Source organism: Mixophyes fleayi, chromosome 3 (genome assembly GCF_038048845.1).
Source record: "Mixophyes fleayi isolate aMixFle1 chromosome 3, aMixFle1.hap1, whole genome shotgun sequence".
Lineage (NCBI taxonomy): Eukaryota > Metazoa > Chordata > Amphibia > Anura > Limnodynastidae > Mixophyes > Mixophyes fleayi.
The window spans coordinates 96,452,148-96,473,745 of record NC_134404.1 but is presented as its reverse complement, the minus strand read 5'-3'; the positions used below and the strand labels follow the sequence as shown (position 1 = coordinate 96,473,745).

The 21,598-nt window shown below is 40.4% G+C and overlaps 1 protein-coding gene across 1 annotated transcript in view; it reads right to left on the bottom strand.

Annotated features, from left to right (window-relative positions):
- The window catches only part of LOC142142506 (vomeronasal type-2 receptor 1-like), a 43,804-nt gene that overhangs the window by 2,473 nt on the left and 19,733 nt on the right, over positions 1 to 21,598 (bottom strand). Inside the window, exons 2-4 of the mRNA XM_075200391.1 lie at positions 11,245 to 11,536; positions 6,445 to 7,308; positions 692 to 922 (exon numbers count right to left, since the gene is read on the bottom strand). Coding sequence (XP_075056492.1) covers positions 692 to 922; positions 6,445 to 7,308; positions 11,245 to 11,536 — 1,387 coding nt within the window. The remainder of the gene's footprint in view (positions 1 to 691; positions 923 to 6,444; positions 7,309 to 11,244; positions 11,537 to 21,598) is intronic.

The following is a 21,598-nucleotide window of genomic DNA, read 5'->3' as shown; positions in this document are numbered from 1 at the left end:
CTGCACGCAAAGGACACTTACAACTGCCTATGGTTTATAAAGCGGACCGGGGGAAGGAAGGGGGGATGAACGTAGGCAATGTGCAGTAATGGCGTGCCTGGGGTGTGCCAATGTAGACGCCTGATTCAAGTTCTGGGTATCTCTTAAGTATGTGCCTTTTAGCCGTATCATGTGCACCAGCTACAGGATAGGTGTAAGTGTCGACTGACAGCGATGACTGTCATGGCATTATCTTTGTCTTAAGAACTACACTTATGTGTGCCAGATAGATAGCACAGAACATATGTTTGCAAGTAAGAGAAAATATGAAGACAGATTGTATAAGAACATGTTTGATTTATATATTAAATGTAAAAAAAAATTACACATTTTTGTAATTATAATTTTAAGAGTTGTTCATTTGTTTTATAAAATATTTTTGAAGGGACTTTATATTGCATATTCGCATGCACTTTATTCTGTCTATCTACATACAGCAGGTAACGCTTAAGCAGAGCGGACTTATACCTAGATTCAAATGGAAATGTATCTTGAAGTTGGTTACGGTTGTACGTGCGTACAAGATACAAGTTGCTTTATAAATGCAAGTTGCCTTCAGATTACACCAGAAGATGAATCAGCACTCCGTATTACCCCAAATATACAGGCCCATGGCCTAGAAAATATTGCATTCCATGTATAGAGTACTTACCAGTGAGTTTGGGGTATTCCAGAATATTGAACTATTGTCTATCTTAAGCTCATAACTTGCTCCGCCACCATTTGTTTTATAATGTCCGATCTTTACAAAAGATAGGGTGTTGTTACTCTGCCACTGCCAGTTTAAAATATCATAATAGCCATCTACATCTCCTTGTTCATCAAATTTCATAGATTCATTTGTAAAAACTGTGAATTTGGCATTCTTCAAATAGTACATTAGCTGTTGAAGAATGCAAAGAGACCATATAAACAACAAAACAGAATTTGTCTTATTCATTTATGTATGTTTGGTTATTTCCAGGATATAGAAGTGCTACTTTTATGTTACACTAGCAAAAGTGACCCTTCATTGCCTTATGTGACATTATTAAACTAAAGTAAAGCACTTTGCCTGTTCTTGAGAGTTTGTGTGCAAGTATGTATGCCAATGTAAGTATGTTCCAAGTGAGTCTTTGTTTATATATACAGGTGTGGAATCTCTAGTGCAGAAACCAGATAGCCAGAATGGGACAAAGTAAATAATCATGGTAATTCGGTCATGTCACACACTCATAAACATCATTAAGGGGCATATTTACTAAGCAGTGGTTCCGACAAACCGCCGCTTCTCTGCAATTTGCTGTCATTTCTTAAAATTGCTGTTGTACAAAAATGACAGCAAAGTGCAGAGAAGTAAATATACAGTACTTGTAGCTGATGGCTGGCTCCAGCTGAAGCTGGTGTTAGCCATTGAAGCCTATGGGGAGAGCATTGCGGTAGAGGGATCTTCGGATCCCTAACCACAACTTACCTGCTCTCCCCTCCGGTCACTATCGCAAATGTGGGCACTTTGCGATAGTCACCATTGAGGACATAGGAGACAGGTCTACGTAGGAATCATGACTGCTGCTCCTAATGAAGATTTTTAATGAATAGTCACAACATAAATATGCCCCTCTGTGTGCTGCAGGATACATACATGCCCCAGCAATGGCTGTGCCCACCGATTACATGCCCGAGATGCCATTATGCCCCTGGAGCTGTGCGGAGCTGACTTAATGTATATGTATTATTTATATTGCTATGAATGGAAACTTACCAGGCTCATATTCTCAGGCAGGGGCAGGTTGGCAAATGCCCCCCGGGCCGTTCCCATAGTGGGCGTATTTGGGCTTGGTCAATGGGCCACCTGTAGTTTTTTCTTTTAAAATAGGCTGCTGAGCCGAGTCTTGCCCCCCAGGCTAAAAATTGCCAGCCCTCCCCTGTTCTCAGGGCTTGTCAGAGATCTTAGAAGCCCAGGAGCAGCCTGCAGTCTTGATGTTTGTAAAGTGTAATTCCAATATGCCTGACGCTGCAATAGTAATTTATTTATATCTTGTATAAATAAATTATAAATTATGATCAACTCTGTGGCAGCCCTTCCAGCTTTTATGTGAGCGAAGATATTGTTTATATACTGCTGCAATCTATAACACTAAGAAGTTGTAGTGAGGTTTAGAATATGATTTTTGATTATTCCCTATGTCAGATTACTCCAGTATTTGATGGTTTTTAATGCGTTACTTTGTAACAGTTATGTAGTGAATAGCTCTTTTGTAATTGGTAACATGGAATACGGTTTTTACTTTAGATGTTGGATGCTTTGGGGAAAATTTTTCTTCTTATCTCTGTTCTCTAACACTAAGGGGGAATTCAATTGCCGCGTTACGGTAATAGTGCTCGTAATTTGCTGGCTTTTTGCTCCCTGAGCTGCGAGCAGAGAGCCGGGTTACTATTACCGTAATAACGGTAATGCGGTTAACGAGGAGGGACTTCGGGTGGAACTGAATTTTCCTCTATGGGGTCTATTTATTAAAGGGGATTTTTCATAGGACTCAGGGATTTTCCTTATTTAACTCAGCCTTCCAGGTCAGGCTATTATGCGTCAATATGCGCCCTAGTCTGCAGCCTAGTCAGCCAGTTAGATAATTATTAGCCCTAGAGGCAGATAGGCACAGTTGGGGGACCCCTGCGATGCTTCCCCATGATAAGCAAACAAAACCCTATTTAACATGTTCGGCAGCTGTACAAGAGTGCATGTAATGCTGCTATCCTCTGATAGCTAACGCCACCTGAGCAGGGGGTGCTCAAATGAAATTAAAAAAAAAAATTGAATTATTTTTATTTTATTTTTAAACTTTTTTTTTTTTTTTTTTTTTTGCAGAATCTGGAACTGGAAGCCCAATTCCAGACTTCTAGTTCCAGTTGTTCTGTTCAAGATCTGCACAGGGTTCCAGGAATAGCTTGGCAAGCAGTAAGACTCCTCTCACTGCTGTCATCCAGTATCACCAGGGAGCTGAGCATTGCTCAACTGCCCCGGTGAGTTTTTCTAATTAATTGCATGTTATAAGGTCATCATCATTTATTTATATAGTGCCATGCCGCCCCTATGCAGAAACTAGTAGTCACTCACATCAGTCCCTGCCCCATTGTAGCTTAAAGTCTAAATCCTCTAACACACACACACACACGCACACAGACACACACGCACACACTAGGGTTCATTTTGCCAGCAGCCAATTAACCCACTAGTATGTTTTTGGAGTGTGGGAGAAAACTGGAGCACCCGGAGGAAACCCACGCAAACACAGGGAGAACACAGATAAGGCATGAGCTATCAGGAATGGAAGTCATGGCTCCAGCACTGGGAGACAGACATGCTAACCATTGAGCCACCGGGCTGCATAGATTTTCTATCGCTGGGTCGAAGATACTCAGCGAAAAACATGGTTAGCACTGGAGAAATAACCCTTTAATAAATTGAAAAAAATGAGAAAATAAAGAGAAAAATAATCCTGCGTTAAGGCTTATCACTCAATAATAAATAGTCCCCTGAGTGTGACATGTAGAACACAGTTTATATTAGATTTTTTGCTGTTATTGGATTTTTTTATAACATAACTGCACTTAATAGGCCCGAAGACTCATTTTTGCAAATAGAACCTCCAGTCTTGTTAAGTTCATCTTTAGATTGTATCTAATGGTACCTGTAAGTTAAAAAGAAATCTTCCTTCTTCCTAGGGTCAGCACTGTCCTGGCACCTATGGCTATATCACATGCTGATGGCTTTCAATCTTGAGGGCAAATAGCTTTTCTGTTTGAGAACCACTTACGTGGGCAGATGTGGACACACAGACACATAGTACCAGATTTACAGTTGCCCTTAATGGCGCCATGTAAAAACATGTTGTGAAGCACTGTGTATGTGCCCAAACTTACACCCGAGTTGCCAAGTGTATTTCAACAACATTTATTTTAACCCTGTGTGTGCTTCTTCTTTTTTTTTTTCTCCTGTATTTAAGCTATTGTGGTACTACAGGTTCCACAAAGGACACTGGCGGCCATAGGTGTGCTAGTTGTTTGCTCCAAAAGTCCCCAGTGTGCATAAACAATCTATGGCTGCTGGGGATATCAGAATGCTAACAATTAGTTTCAAAGCAGCTGGAAGACTTTGGGCACACTGCGCCTGAATGCCAAAAATAATTTTTTCCACCAGGTTTTGGCCATTCTTTATTGAATGCTGTCTAGGCATACAGATACCACGTTTATCCTCAGCCTATACTTTCAATGGGGCGCCAGTGGCATCTTCTAGCTTTACATGAGAAATTGCATTTATAGGAACAATTGTTCCAATGTAATAAAATAATAAAATGTACCATAGGTGCACATGTAATAAAGACAGTCCCAAGTTAAGGTGTTGTTTATCTCTTTCCATCATGCACATTTCCATACGGACCCATGATTCTGTTTTTGTGCTGGGTTATGCAGCAAGATGGGGTGTTTGCAGGTGTTTATACACATAAAAAGGATTGTAGGATATTCGCTATGGGGTATACTCACGTATGTTGGTGCTATATTAATTAAGGATAATAATGTGCAGATGATTATTTGAAATCATTATTCTGAAGCGACAAGTTTTAATAAAGGAGAGAAAGAAACAATATTACAGTATCTCTTACTGACATAACTCATAAAATAAGTCACAGGTGAAGATTAAGGGCTAGATTTACTAAACTGCGGGTTTGAAAAAATGGAGATGTTGCCTATAACAACCAATCAGATTCTAGCTGTCACTCTGTAGAATGCACTAAATAAATGATAACTAGAATCTGATTGGTTGCTATAGGCAACACCTCCACTTTTTCAAACCCGCCGTTTAGTAAATATACCCCTAAGTGTAAAATGTATGCTATCCTGTTGAGAGAGATTCTCCATTGGCTAAATAAAATGCACATTTTATAAAATTAACAACACCCACTGCAGGATCAAAACAATCACAGTGCAAATGATGATATCTGCTGCATTAGACAATCTACCACACAATGCCGGAGTCCCCATAATTCTATATGACTGCGGTCTGGACCTATTTACCAAGATTCAAAAAGCTTAGCTTTTCTGAGCTTGACGCCGACAGCTAATGCCACCTTCAGATGGTGTTGGCCATTTTATCCTACAGGGAGTACATCACAAGAGAGGGATCTTTGGATCTCTCTCCGGCAGGCATTGTGCTCCTCCCCTCCATTATCTTACTAATCTGGCTCAGCGCATGCGCAATCTATGGTCAGAACTTGGAGTTGTAAGTGAAACCGAGTCATCGCCAGGACAGACTCTTATTGGATGCGCTGTCCTGACATGAGTTTTGATAAATGGACCTGAAACTTCATTCCTTATTACTGCGAAATGCCTCGATAAGGATTGATGATTTATGTGCCAATTTTACGGTGGGTCATAATTAGACCTCACTGAGAGTCGCAAAATGCGGTAGTTTTATGTATTGTAATTGGTGGCATTGGAACACTTTGTTACTCATCTGTTGTCAGAAATTGTGTTCAGTGCTGCCAGTGGAATTGTAACTGAAAAGCGCAGTCAGTTGTTGCCCTAAAATTTGGGAATAGACAATGGCTAACCTCTAAATTTGGGAGAATTTGGGGTTTATATACATCTCTACTGTAGTGTGGCAGATCAATGACAAGTTATCTGTGAGCTTGCGATTGCAAATTGCGTTCTGTGCCAAGTGCTGTTCACTGCAATAAACTGTGCTCCATTTCTACAAATGGTCTAAAAAGACTTTAGACCGCTTCCCATGAGAGCATTGAAATTACCCAAGGCCTGTTTTATTGTTTCAGATTCCAACAAGGATGCTAATGGCCTGAGCATTTTCTGCTCTTAAAATGAAGGGAGTGAAGGATTATCTTCTTGGCATTACTTTAAATGCACCCACACAACTGTGGTGTATTACTTATTTACTGTGTGCAAGAGCTGACTTATTCCCAGGGCTTATATATACACTCATTTTAAATGAAGTTTCTTCCAATCCATACATACTACAACATGATTCTCTTTCAATGTCCACTACTGCAAAGCAATTCCCATTTTTATTTTGTTATTCAAATGCATCAGTATCCTGAAATAAGAGAATTATTTATTTAAAATACAAGACTTTAATTTGATGTGCAATGGGACAAAGATAGGTAGTATATAGACATGACTTTAATGCAGCTTCATGGTAGCCGCACATGCACGCTGTACTAAGGAGCACACAATGCCATTTTAGGTGGGTAGTGAGCAACAGGCAAATTTCTGCACAATTATGTTGAACTTACATATGGTTCCATAGATGTATAATAATAATGTATCATTCTACACTACATTTGTATTATAAAACCTTGAAAACCATCCAACTCCTAATATACATGAAATATAAATAGATAAATAAATACTTACTTGCCATGGTTCAAAATCAAGCAGATTTGCACACATGTTTCCTGGAAAAGGCCCACTGCCTGGTATACATTTATCTAAGTCATGGAGAGCAGTGGCTATGGTGTAAATAGACTTATAAACACTGTATGTGATGCGCAGCTCTGACACATCCCTATATGTATTTTGAATATTTTTAAGGTTCTCTCTTCCAGTGCAGGGGTTAGGAGATATATTTCTTTTCCGCCCTGCGACTATTGCTTCTATACTTATATTAGTATAAAAAGATGCTTTCTGTGTGAGCCAGGTACAGTTAAAGGCTTCCTCCCAGAACTCATAGATCAGGTCATCAGTCCCATGTTCTGGGTGTATGTCGAGGAGGAACTGTTCAAACCCTGGTATTACCGCTCTACGGATAGCAAACCCAATGGTTCCTCCAAGAAATGAGAAATACTGAGGCTTAGCTATCAGTGCTGACGTTGTCCAGGCCTCACTAGATATATAAGTTTTCCCAGTGATATTAGTTTGTGCCAGGGCTTCCATTAATGGACTAAGATCAATGTCTGAGGAAAAGATAACAATGACATTGGCTGTTGATGCACGTATTGTCTTCACAATAGTATCTATCGTTTCTTTGTTATAGATCCTTGGGAGCGTTTCAGAAAAAGCAATACAAACACCATTTTTTTCAACCTCTTCTTTGAAAACCTTAATGCCGTATTTACCATAGTCATCGTCTGCAGCTATGGTCCCTACCCATGTCCAGCCAAAATATGTGACTAGATCAGCAAAGCCTTTGGACTGGGCCAAGTCACTGGGTATTGTGCGTAGAAAGGATGGAAACTGAAACTTGTCACTGAGAACAGAGCAAGAAGAGGCGTAACCCACCTGGAAATCAAAGTGGAAAATAAATGTTGTTTAGAACAGAGTTATGGATGTTAGTCAAATTTACTTTTCAAGAAGTAAGAGCTCTAGCCCATAAGAACGTCAAAGATGCTTCCTAACTCTGGGACTACTGCTGAGAAAAGAGACATGTAATCTACCACCTAGCTGTGTTCTAAAACAGAATTCTGGCTGTTTGAAGTTTAGGGGAGTGACTCAGAAGGATCAGGGTGCAGGGATGGTGCTAGAGCTATTGTGAGTAGTAGAATCTCTGTCTTAGGTAACCTTTATGCCAGCAAATATCTCAATATCTGCAGAAATTACTGGGCAATTGGTCCAGCGCTTGTGGCCTCAAAATGGCTCTAATGCCTAATAATAATTTGATTGAAATCGATCAGATTATTATAGGACACATTGGTAAATGTACTTGGAAGATCGCCATCATCAGGGACACAACACACACCATGAACAGCATTCCTGGACCCTGTCACTAAGAGGCCTTTTTATTAAATATGGAAATGCCCTATCTCGGATGAAAATGGGTGTCCCTATGTATCAAAGTCTACGGCTGTGCTGTGGCAGGCGGTAGCCTCCACCAGCTTTCTCCGACAAAGGCATGGAGTCAGTGACGGTACATGTGCTACCACAATCCTGCTTTTGCTGCTGCCATCTCAGAATGATTTTAATAAGGCTTTTTTATGAAAGGTAAATATTTTAAAATACTATTTTTTTTTATTCTATTATATATACTGTATAATATTCATTTGTTTCTCTTTTTATTCCCATTAATTGGAACTGAAAGCTACTGGGCTTTCTGTTCCACTTGTCATGCGTGAGCTGGCTCGCCTTAACATACTACAAAAGCAGCAGCATTTGGTCTGTGGTTCACCTTGCTGAGAATAGCAAAACTGGTCTCATCACACATAAAAAAAATTGGTTTCATCACAGGGAGCAATCCTCGTAAAATAGGAAGTGGCACCTCTGAAAATACACTCAGGTCATGCAGAATTCAAGGTTGTTCTCATATTAAATTAGAAAACATTTTCTGAACACCAACAACCTGCCTGCCAATCTATTCTGCAAACCAGACCTAAGCTAATCAGCCTTAAACAAACCAATCTTAAACGAATAAGCGAGCCTAGACCATATAGATTCAGCATTCCTCAGCCCAGTACAAGGTGCACACCTCCTCTCCTCTCTCGGGAAACAGCGCTCAACTTGCAGGGAGTTGAAAAAGTCTCAAGAGACAGACTGTGCAAAAGTGTAAACATCACAAATCCATCTTCCTACACCTTTAGAAACATCACTTTTATTAAATTTATATGTTCAGGTTTTCTACTAAAATCCTGCTCGGCTTAGTCTCATTTATGACCTAAATTAAGGATGAGAGTAAGTGGACATCAGGTGGTATATTTACTAAACGGCGGGTTTGAAAAAGTGGAGATGTTGCCTATAATTTCTTCAAGCCTGTCCACCTAATTGCTGGTAATTATTTATCCAATAGGGAATACATTTTGCTGCAAGAAAATGTGCTGAGCCTTTCAGTTTCTATCTGCATTGGGACTTATCACTACCATTTAGATTCTGTGATCTGTATGTTCCGTTTGATTGAGTGTCAGCATCAACTTATATGGCGACCGGCATGAGCTTGTATTACTTATGTGATACTGGTAACACAAAATCTAAATACTGATGTCCTTTGCATAACCTGCTGTGTGTGTGTGTGTGTATATATAGTGTATATATTGAATATTGAAGATGACTTGCTATTTAAATTAAAGACTGAACATTTATTATTTTAAAGCTATGTCAACTTGGTATTGCTCTATCTGGTGCCAGAGCAACTGGGGTCAAATCTTGCCTTAGTTTAATTTAGTTGCTGACAGTATCCCATTAACAGTATAGGACAAGTCCTGGGGGTATATTTACTAAACTGCGGGTTTGAAAAGTGCAGATGTTGCCTATAGCAACCAATCAGATTCTAGTTATCATTTATTTAGTACATTCTAGAAAAAGGCAGCTAGAATCTGATTGGTTGCTATAGGCAACATGTGCACTTTTTCAAACCCACAGTTTATTGAATATACCCTCTGATCTCCACCATCTCAGAGCTGGTGCGAAATTCAATTCCTTTTGCAAAGTAAAAATGGCCACATGCTCCTCTGTACGGCACAGGATGCCCCTAAATATGTGCCCTCTATACCTCCTTCAATTCAGTCTCGCTCAGAAAAATTAAGTCTTATTTGTGACTTGTGCACTGCTCTGCAAAGCTAAGGAACTGTGTGCTTAACAAATAACGCCCTCACTCTGGCTAACTAGGCCAATTAGCCAGAGTAAACTTCTGCTTCACAGCAGCCAGGGACCACTTGCTTTGAACACAATACAAAATTCAGATACTCCGCGCAATCTATCCAATTGCAGCCTTTCAAATCACAGTGCACAATCCCCTCAACGTGCCTATACAAAATAGAATCTAAACAAAATTGTGAACAGAAATGGCGCTATTAGTAAACAATCCAGATACTATTATAAATGGAATTCAATGTCCATATATTTTCAATTTCTGGTAATTTTCGTATCCTTGGTGTATCCACTCCTCTTTATTCAGTGTGCTCCTCTGTATTCACTCATCAAAGGAATATGTAAAACAAATATAAAACAAACATAGTGCAACCTGTTTTTGCCATATGATTATTAAAGGAATAATACTATCCTTTTATCCTGATGCCTGGATAAAGATTTCTGAATCGAAACGCGTCGGCAGTGAGTGACGTCAGACGCTCCAACGGGGATTCGGATAGTGTGAAGACTCTACTCCTCTGGAAGTCGGTTATTGCAGGGGTTTCGCCCGGGACACTCCATGCTGAGTGATATAACATCACGCTCACTAATTTCCGGAAAGGGGTAAGAGGCCACCTATCCTCGTTGTAGGAGCTTGTTTTAAGGAAGATTACATGTGAGGAGTCATTTGTTTATGACGGCCTCGTTTTTATGTGTTTACAATAAAGTGTCTGAGGATTTTACACTATGGAGCATTGCTCTTTTCTTTTTATAAACGGACAAGTACAATTGGATGGTTTATATCGGGATCAGAAAGGAAGATCTAGATACTTCGTGACATGCCTGATTATCATTTGGTTCTAGTGAGTGTATACCCTTAAGGGGTAAAAGAAGAGTTGTTTTTCATTTCTTCACACGAGGTGTCTACATTGTATCATTAGATCACAAGGGCATACAAGGAAATATGATGTCTGTTGTGCTTTTTCCGCTGTAAAAATTATTTGTTTTAGTAAGTGTACACCCTTAAGGGGATTTTTAGGAATACTTCTTTTTCACGAGGTGTTTTTATTATTATATCTACACACGGGCCTAAAAGGATAGTATTATTCCTTTAATAATCATATGGCAAAAACAGGTTGCACTATGTTTGTTTTATATTTGTTTTACATATTCCTTTGATGAGTGAATACAGAGGAGCACACTGAATAAAGAGGAGTGGATACACCAAGGATACGAAAATTACCAGAAATTGAAAATATATGGACATTGAATTCCATTTATAATAGTATCTGGATTGTTTACTAATAGCGCCATTTCTGTTCACAATTTTGTTTAGATACCACTTGCTTTGAGCCTTGTGTGCTTTCATTGGAATCTAGAAGCAACTGTGTAAATCAATGATGGTCTTCATGTATCAGTGACTTGATACATGAATCTTGGCATCTTTTGCAAAGCAGGAGGCAGGGCCATGGTGACACGAGGGTTACACCCACCATGCCCTCTTCCTATCCCCTATATTTGACTTGGGAGGGTATAAAAGTAAAGTTGGGGCAAGTATGCCCTGTATGTCTTTCTCACACAGGTCCCTGCAACCACACCTGGATGAACAGGAGTGTGCCAGATGGGTAAATACAAACATACAGCTAAACATCCACATTGTACCTGTGGGAAATAGTACAACCCCAGTATTCTGGCTGTGGCAATGGATAAGGCTGATCCTCCGGCTCCAATGACCGCAGCCAGGGGTGCACCTGCACTGCATCGGAAGTTTGGGTGGGTTTCATTCTGCCCCGTAAGAAATGACAAAGTAGCTTCCACCGACTTGGAGATAGTGAAGCATGTATCAAAAATCTGGTACCCCAGGGTTATATTTGGAAGTATGTCACTGCGGTTATTTATTTCATCAATAGCAAACATCATGGCTCGTGTCCAGCGCAAAGCCCGGAAGTTGAACCTGATAAATAAAAATAGAAATAGGAATGGGTGATTACATACATGTTTACATGTATTACATGGTTACATACATGTTTACACTTACATACATTATTGTACAATTGAAAGAAAGGAAATCTCTTAGTGTAAAATAATTGAACTGACTTTGAACCAATTTAAGGACCTGGATATAAGTTGATGTTGAATGGTCCAGAAACATATTTACAGTATAAGATGTTCTCATGTACTTTCAAATACCTAACAAATGTTTTGTTATTGGCATATAAAGTCAAGGATGTACTGAGCATGTGTGTTTAATAAGTATGAAAATCAATGATTTCAAGGCATTTAAACTGGTGCTTATTGTTATCTAGGAGAAGCCATCTTAAAAGACCTAGGGCCTGATTCCTCTTCGAATGCAATGTGGACACAACTTGCGTTTAAAAAACAATTGGACATAATGTGCACGCAAGTACGCACGTATTCAAGTGCACGCGGATCTTAAGAAACATTTCTATTTGAATACGGGTATAAGTTTGCTCTGGCTATAAGGTACTTGCCGTATGCGGACAGACAGAGCACATTGTGCAATACAAGGTCACATCTGAACACATGCAAAAAACTGCTATTATCATGAATTATTTTTTTACATACAATACATAAAAATACATAATGAAATATATAAATCAGAATGTTCTTAATATGTGTTGTACATAAAATGCATGTTTATAGTTTCTCTTACTTGCACACACATGTTCTGGCATACATACGCGTCAGTCATCACTATGAGTCGCTACTTACTCCTGCCCTGTAGCTGGTGGAAGTGATACTGCTACAAAACACGTACTAGAGAGATATCCAGAGCTTGAATCAGACGAATGTGCATGTGACCGACCTCAGCACACCCTTACTGTACATTACCTATGTGCGTCCTCCCCTTTACACTCAGTCGTAGACAGTCGGAAGGGTTATTTGCATTCGGATATGAATTGGATGCATTTGCGTTCACTGGCATAAGGTCTGTTTCTGAGCGTGCACAGAGCACTTTCACACAAGATAAGGCGCGCAATGGGACTTAGGTCCAAAGATGAATCAGGCTCATAATAACTGCATTTGATGGCCCAATATAAATATACATTGGTTATTATATTTTTAGATTATACCTTTTATAATAAAACTGTCCTTTACAAATTAAACTAATTGGGTTGATTTTCCACCACAAAATCATGTCTGCCTTTGGTGAACCTATACAGTATGAAATAACACAGTATATACACTAGAAAAATGTATCTCCTTTGCTGTTGAATTGTCATCTAAGTAAGGAAAGTTCTAGCTAATGATCATTGATTAACATGGTATCTTGTATATCATTTTATTATCAAATGGATTCTTTGTAACATCACTTTTTACAGGCATATTGAGTTTTAGGTTTTTGAGTTTTCCACAACGTAAGTCTGACTGACTGAAGTAAGCAACTAATTATATGAGTGTTTGGACAGATGGGTTATTGTGTTATACAGCAATAAGTATATTTATCAGGTTTGTAGACACATACCCTATAATAATCTTTGGACAGAACAGTGGCTTAGGGGTTAGTACTTCTGTCTCACAGCACTGGGGTTATGAGTTCGATTCCAGACCATGGCCTTATCTGTGTGGAGTTTGTGTCCCCCCGTGTTTGCGTGGGTTTCCTCCCACATTACAAAAACATACTGGTAGGTTAATTGACTGCTATTAAATTGACCTTAGTCTTTCTTGGTGTGTGTATGTTAGGGAATTTAGACTGTAAGCCTCAATGGGGCAGGGACTGATGTGAGCGAGTTCTCTGTACAGAGCTGCGGAATTAGTGATACTATATAAATAGATGATGATGAATTATGGCTTCAACCTCACTTACATATGTTGTCCCATATGAGGCATGTGAGTGTGCCTAGCTTTTATTTAACTATGTGTGCCCCAAACTGTATAGCTCCTTCCAACAGAAGATCAAAAATGTTCCACTCATCAGAATAGCTAAAATCATGAGGTACAGCTTCATGCAGAATGACTAAAATTATGAGGTACAGCTTCATACTGAATGACTAACATCATGAGGTACAGCTTCATGTAGAATGACTAACATTATGAGGTACAGCTTCATGCAGAATGACTAACATCATGAGGTACAGCTTCATGCAGAATGACTAACATCATGAGGTACAGCTTCATACAGAATGACTAACATCATGAGGTACAGCTTCATACAGAATGACTAACATCATGAGGTACAGCTTCATGCAGAATGACTAACATCATGAGGTACAGCTTCATACAGAATGACTAACATCATGAGGTACAGCTTCATGCAGAATGACTAACATCATGAGGTACAGCTTCATACAGAATGACTAACATCATGAGATACAGCTTCATGCAGAATGACTAACATCATGAGGTACAGCTTCCTGCAGAATGACTAACATCATGAGGTACAGCTTCATACAGAATGACTAACATCATGAGATACAGCTTCATGCAGAATGACTAACATCATGAGGTACAGCATCATACAGAATGACTAACATCATGAGGTACAGATTCGTGCAGAATGACTAACATCATGAGGTACAGCTTCATGCAGAATGACTAACATCATGAGGTACAGCTTCATGCAGAATGACTAACATTATGAGGTACAGCTTCATACAGAATGACTAACATCATGAGGTACAGCTTCATGCAGAATGACTAACATCATGAGGTACAGCTTCATGCAGAATGACTAACATCATGAGGTACAGCTTCATGCAGAATGGCTAGCATCATGAGGTACAGCTTCGTGCAGAATGACTAACATCATGAGGTACAGCTTCATGCAGATTGACTAACATCATGAAGTACAGCTTCATGCAGAATGGCTAACATCATGAGGTACAGCTTCATGCAGAATGACTAAGATCATGATGTACAGCTTCATGCAGAATGGCTAACATCATAAGGTACAGCTTTGTGCAGAATGACTAACATCATGAGGTAAAGCTTCATGCAGAATGACTAAGATCATGATGTACAGTTTCATGCAGAATGACTAACATCATGAAGTACAGCTTCATACAGAATGACTAACATTATGAGGTACAGCTTCATGCAGAATGACTAACATTATGAGGTACAGCTTCATGCAGAATGACCTTTGGTCTAATCATGTCGGGCTCTTCCATGTCGGTGTTTGGGGCATCGTTATAAGGTACCCAACCCCTATGAACAGACAGTGATTGAGCATAACACTTAGGCTTAGATTACAGCACAGGGCAGCAAAAGAATGTTGATCTGCTCCCTAACAACTTCTCCAAGCCCAATTATATCCTAGAGTTAAATTGCCAATGCCCCAATCCGTGCAGGACTAGCGGTGTACCAACATCTCTGGGCGCTCTGATAAATGGATCACCAATGGGCAGTGGAGCTCCTTGGTTGCAATATTATTATTGTTGTTGATTTGTAAAGCACCACAGGGGAGAGAATAGGGCATGATTAAAATAGAGACATATAAGGAAGACTAAATAAATGCAGACATGCACGCAAATGGTACAGAGAGCCCTGCTCAGGCCGCCACAAAGTCTGATTTCATGACACAACCTTCTATCAACTATCCTCATTACAATTGTACCACACTACTGGAAGCTACACAAATATACCAGTCAACCAGTCGCCAACGGCTGCTGTAATACAGGTGAAGTGATAATGCGTCTGCCTCACAGTAGCCCTTACCCCGACCAACAATTTTATTTCTGTTACCTGTTTTATCAGCTGTTCCCAACAGCTTAAATTGTAAATTCATCTGGACAGGACCATCTTTACCCTCTGTTTTATGTCTTTGTACATCATTTGTTTTTGTATGATGAACTCCTCAGTAGTTGCTCTGCACAATATGTTATCACTTCATAAATAAAGGATTTGAGTCATCATTTTAATTTCTTATAGAATTAATATCATTTATATCCATAAATAAATCAATGGTATTAAACCATTTTGAGATGGTTGGAGGAGAGGAGGATTGGTTATAGATTAAATATTAATTAGGATTAGATGAGGATTATGACTCTTTTCAAAACACTTCGTTTCAACGGCTAAAATTCAAAGAATCTGCATTTTACAAAGATAATCTTTCACATAATAATATTTAATGTTAGAAAAATAAATAAATAAAAAATAACATTTAAAAATAAAAATTATTATATATAATATAGATTTTTTTATATTAGATACTAAGTTATTTCTATTATTATAAATACTCAGTATATAATTTTAATAAGAATATCCCCACCTCTCCAATCTTTCCTTATGTTCTTCCCTTTTGTTTGTCTTTATATTTTATTATATTATGTCAATATATTTTTAATGTTAAAATGTATACATTATTTAGATTTATAATATTAATAGTAATTATATTGATATATTGATGTTAAAAGTTTTGTTATTGTGAAAACTAATAAATACAAATTGAAAAATAAATAAAGGATTTATATCAGGGTTGTCCAACCCGCGGCCCCCGGGCCGTATGCGGCCCAGCACGCCTGTAAATGTGGGCCAGAAGGAGTTTTGGTTGTGGCAAGGGGGCAGCGCTGTTAATGGAAAAAAAAATCCTGCAAAAAAAAAAGAAAAGAAAATACTTACCTTGCGATCACGCGGTCACGTCAGCTGGTACTCCGGCTCCCTCCCTTGTCTCCTCCTACGTGCGGTGCTCGCAGTGAAGGTCGGGTGTAATGTCATCGCGCCCAACATCCATTGCGGAGCGCAGCACAGAGGAGTCACCCGCGTGAGAAGAACAATCAGCAGCACAGAATTGGAGAAAAGAAGAGAAGAGGACAGGAGAACAAGCCGATTAAAAGGTAAGTTAAGGGGGATTTTTTTTATTATTTCAAGGGATGCTGACCAGTGAATAAAGTCACCTGGTCCTGGAGCATCATGGACCTTATCTCTCTGCTACATACTTCTACTTGTAATACTAATGGGGCATTATATATTATTCTCTTTGGCCCATTATAAGTTTGTATCCCTTAACTAACATAGTGGTGTAATTAGCAAAACAGGTCACAATTTGGGTCACAGTGATGTATATGTCAGGTACCGCAGGCCTGGTCAGGGCACCCTGATATACAATGCCTGGCTTAAATGCACTTTATAGATATTGCATTGAAACAATACAAAAAGTGATTATAGTATAATAACTAGAGAGGATTTTTTGAACATGGCGATTGAAAGGTAAGTATAGGGGGATTTGAAAAAAAAAAGTGATATATATATATATATATATATATATATATATATATATCACTTTTTTTCTCATATAAATATGTTAACTATGTTTTCTATGATTTTTTGGATGATCAGCTATCGTTATTGTTAGTGTATCTTATGTGCGGCCCAAACCAACTCGTCGTCTTCCAATGTGGCCCAGGGAAGCTAAAAGGTTGGACACCCCTGATTTATATAATAATGTTTCCTTCGAATGAGTTCAAACTGTTTGGTAGGATGTGGGAATTAGACATTCTCTCCTAGATATCCTTACAGTAATGGTAAAGCAGTCTGCAGTGAAAACATCTTATACACTCAGTTATAAAACAAAACAAGCAGGCACAGATATCTAAACAGCAGTTTGGTGCCAAGATTCGTGAGTGGACCTATGGCCCTACAAGACTATTTTCCCTTTTACCAACTCCTTGATCTTCTTAAACCAAAACTTGTGGTTACAGTCACAGCCAGGGTCGGACTGGCCCGCTGGGGAGCAGGGTTATCCCCCGGTAGGCCCCGAACCTGATGACTCCCCTCTTTGTTGGTGTGGGGAGTGGATACCTTAAAAAAAAAAAAGTAAAAATACTGACATGATCGCGCCCTCCTCCCTCCTCTCTGCTCCGTTCACACTGGATGTCGGGCATGCCGTAATCACACCCGACTTTCAGTGAGGAGCAGCACAGAGAGGAGTGGGCCAGAAGACAGAACACAGGAAGAGAAGAGAGGAAAGAAGCTGATAGAAAAGATAAGTGAAGGAACGGGAGCAAGGTGGAGCAAAGGAAGCATGGCAGACTGTGAAGGGAGGCAAAGGCACCATGACAGAGAAAGAAGGGGGACAAAGGCAGCATGGCAGACTGTGAAGGGGGGCAAAGGCCGCATGGCAGAGTGTGAAGAGAGGCAAAGGCAGCACAGCAAAGGAAGAAGGGGGACAAAGGCAGCATGGCAGACTGTGAAGGGAGGCAAAGGCACCATGACAGAGAAAGAAGGGGGACAAAGGCAGCATGGCAGAGTGTGAAGGGGGGCAAAGGCCGCATGGCAGAGTGTGAAGAGAGGCAAAGGCAGCATGGCAGACTGTGAAGGGGGGCAAAGGCACCATGGCAGAGGAAGAAGGGGGACAAAGGCAGCATGGCAGAGTGTGAAGGGGGACAAAGGCAGCATGGCAGAGTGTGAAGGGGGACAAAGGCCGCATGGCAGAGTGTGAAGAGAGGCAAAGGCAGCACAGCAAAGGAAGAAGGGGGACAAAGGCAGCATGGCAGACTGTGAAGGGGGCAAAGGCAGCATGGTAGAGGAAGAAGGGAGACAAAGGCAGCATGGCAGAGGAAGAAGGGAGACAAAGGCAGCATGGCAGAGGAAGAAGGGAGACAAAGGCAGCATGGCAGATTGTGAAGGGGGCAAAGGCAGCATGGGAGAGTGTGAAGGGGCAAAGCATCATGGCAGAATGTGAAGAGCGGCAAAAGCAGCATGGCACAGTGTGATAGAGGGGGACAAATGCAGCATGGCACAGTGTAATAAAGGGGGGACAGGAGAAGGGGGGAGCAAAAGCAGCATGGAGGGAGCAGTGTGATCATAAGGAGGCACAGCATGGTGATGAAGAGGCACAGTAATGTGTGTGTGATGACACAGCAGGCTTGTGGCAATGTAATGTGTGTGTGTGGTAAGTGGTGGCTAAATAATGGGTGTTATTTTGTTTGTGGGGTGATGGTGGGACAATTTAATTTTATAATGAGGACTATTATTTTAAGATGGGGTGGTTTTGGGGCTATTAATTGAATGCGGGGCTGAGTTTGATGAGCATGAGGTCTATTTACTAAATGTGAATATGAATTATTTAATGGCAGTGATGGTTGCGAGAAATAGGTATATTTTTTATACGGAAATGCTATTAATTTATTGCGGGGGCTGTCTGGAGGGAGGGAAATAGGTTTATTAAATGGGAATACTATTACTTTAAAGTTGGGGCTGGAGGAAGGCCTAAGTATTAATTGTGGGTCCTATTGCTTAAACGCCAGGGCTGGTTGGAATTTTCTAAATATACGATTTTTTTTTCCCAAAGAGGACCCCCAACATTCCAGTATCCAGGCAAGCCACAACTAAAGAAACCAGCAGCAACAGGTGGTGAAAGTGATAAGAACACGTAGGAGAGAGCAGTACAGTCTGTCAAATGTTCTGAATCTAGTGAGACAATCCCGATTTTTGGTGACTGTTCTGTCCAATCTAAGGGACAGGTCAAGACTGTGTACTCTTTATATACACACTGCATTCTTTATATACTACACTATGGTGCTAGCTGTCCTTCGTGGGCTGACCACTCCCCCTAGTGTCTGGTCTCGCCTCTGATGGCTGGCCACACTCTCTCTGGTGAGCCACTAATGTTGCAGTCCCCCAGTGGGCCCTTTATGTCGTGGTCCGACACTGGTCACAGCCAAACTGAAAGTGAGTCAAAATTGCCAGATACTATAATAAATCTGCATTTACCAATCCTCTAGTGCAGGCCTGGCCAACCTGTGGTTCTCCAGGTGTTGTGAAACTGCAAGCCCCAGCATGCTTTTCCAGTTGATAACCACCCGATAGCTGGCAGGGCATACTGGTACTTGTAGTTTCACGATACCTAGAGAGCTACAGGTTGGCCAGGCCTGCTCTCGAGATATAATAATGTGCAGATTCTACCAATGGATAAAAACTGAGAACACTGGTAAAAGCTGAGTAAAACGTACAATATTGTAAGGGGTGGATTGGCCACAGGCCTCATCAGGGGTTTTTATGGTAAGCCAATGGCCCCTTTTGGCATCATGGGGCACTATGAGACATTTCTTTTTAACATTTTTAATTTTCTCTGATTTGGTAAGTGAAAAAAAAAAAAAATCCCAGGAGGGAGGGTGGGCTGTCAGGGACCCGACCCTAATCTGGGTAGCCCAGGCTTATGGAGACCAGCCTTGGTCTAAGGGGTTCTGATGCTATCATTGGTGTGTGATTCAAGGTGTCTACCCCCTCCCCCAGGAATATCCACAATATTGTATGAATTTAAGAGTAAGAATGGATACAATAATCTACTCTACTCCCTGCACCTCCTGTCTCTTTCCCCCCGTACGTCATAATTCTCTATATCTCTCCCTTCCCTTTCCACATTGGTTGATGCAGAGCCTGTATTGAAGGCAGACAGAAGTGTCTGCCTCACAGCTAATTCAAGAGCTGGCAAATGCGCTGTGGAGGAATTAATGTGGGAATGCCTGGGGGGTTATAATCTGTTGGGGTAATAATATACTCTGGGGGATTTTGGTTAAATGTGAGGGCTACTAATCTAATGTAGGTTTAGTTTGGGCCATTAATATATTGTAGGGACTACAAATGCAATGTTTGGTCTCTGTATTAAATGAGGGGGCTAATAATTTAATGTTGGGGCTCATTGAGGGAAATTTAAATGCTATTAACTTGATATCAGAGCTGGTTGGGGAGAAACAGGCCTATTATTTAATGTGAATGTTATTCGTTTCATTTGGGGCTCATTTGCGGGGGGTCTATTTATTAAACTGTGAATAGTATTGGGGCTGGTCTAGGGGAAACAAGCCTAAATATAAATGTGAATGTTATTAATTTCCTGTTAGAGCTGGCTGGGGGGGGTATTTATTAAATGCAGGGAAGGGGAAGTCACATGCACTTAACAGTGATGCTCACACTGCGAGGACCAGTGTTGCATCAGGAAGGGGGAAGTGTGGCAGATGGTGTACCTGAAGAAGGGAAGGGGACACTCTAGTGCCCGTAGCATATTAACCCTTTAAATACACGCACCAATCCCCATAGTATGTTAACTCTTTACATACTACACACAACAGTCCCCACAGTATGTTAAAACTTTACATCAGGGGTGTCCAACCTTTTAGCTTCCCTGGGCCACATTGGAAGACGACGAGTTGGTTTGGGCCGCACATAAGATACACTAACAATAACGATAGCTGATCATCCAAAAAACCATAGAAAACATAGTTAACATATATATATGAGAAAAAAAGTGATATATATATATATATATATATATATATATATATATATATATATATATATGTATATATATCACTTTTTTTTTTCAAATCCCCCTATACTTACCTTTCAATCGCCATGTTCAAAAAATCCTCTCTAGTTATTATACTATAATCACTTTTTGTATTGTTTCGATGCAATATCTATAAAGTGCATTTAAGCCAGGCATTGTATATCAGGGTGCCCTGACCAGGCCTGCAGTGCCTGACATATACATCACTGTGACCCCAAATTGTGACCTGTTTTGCTAATTACACCACTATGTTAGTTAAGGGATACAAACTTATAATGGGCCAAAGAGAATAATATATAATGCCCCATTAGTATTACAAGTAGAAGTATGTAGCAGGGAGATAAGGTCCATGATGCTCCAGGACCAGGTGACTTTTATTCACTGGTCAGCGTCCCTTGAAATAATAAAAAAAATCCCCCTTTACTTACCTTTTAATCGGCTTGTTCTCCTGTCCTCTTCTCTTCTTTTCTCCAATTCTGTGCTGCTGATTGTTCTTCTCGCGCGGGTGACTCCTCTGTGCTGCGCTCCGCAATGGATGTTGGGCGCGATGACATCACACCCGACATTCACTGTGAGCACCGCACGGAGGAGGAGACAAGGGAGGGAGCCGGAGTACCAGCTGACGTGACCGCGTGATCGCATGGTAAGTATTTTCTTTTCTTTTTTTTTTTGCAGGATTTTTTTTTCACATTAACAGCGCTGCCCCCTTGCCACAACCCAAACTCCTTCTGGGCCACATTTACAGGCATGCTGGGCCACATGCGG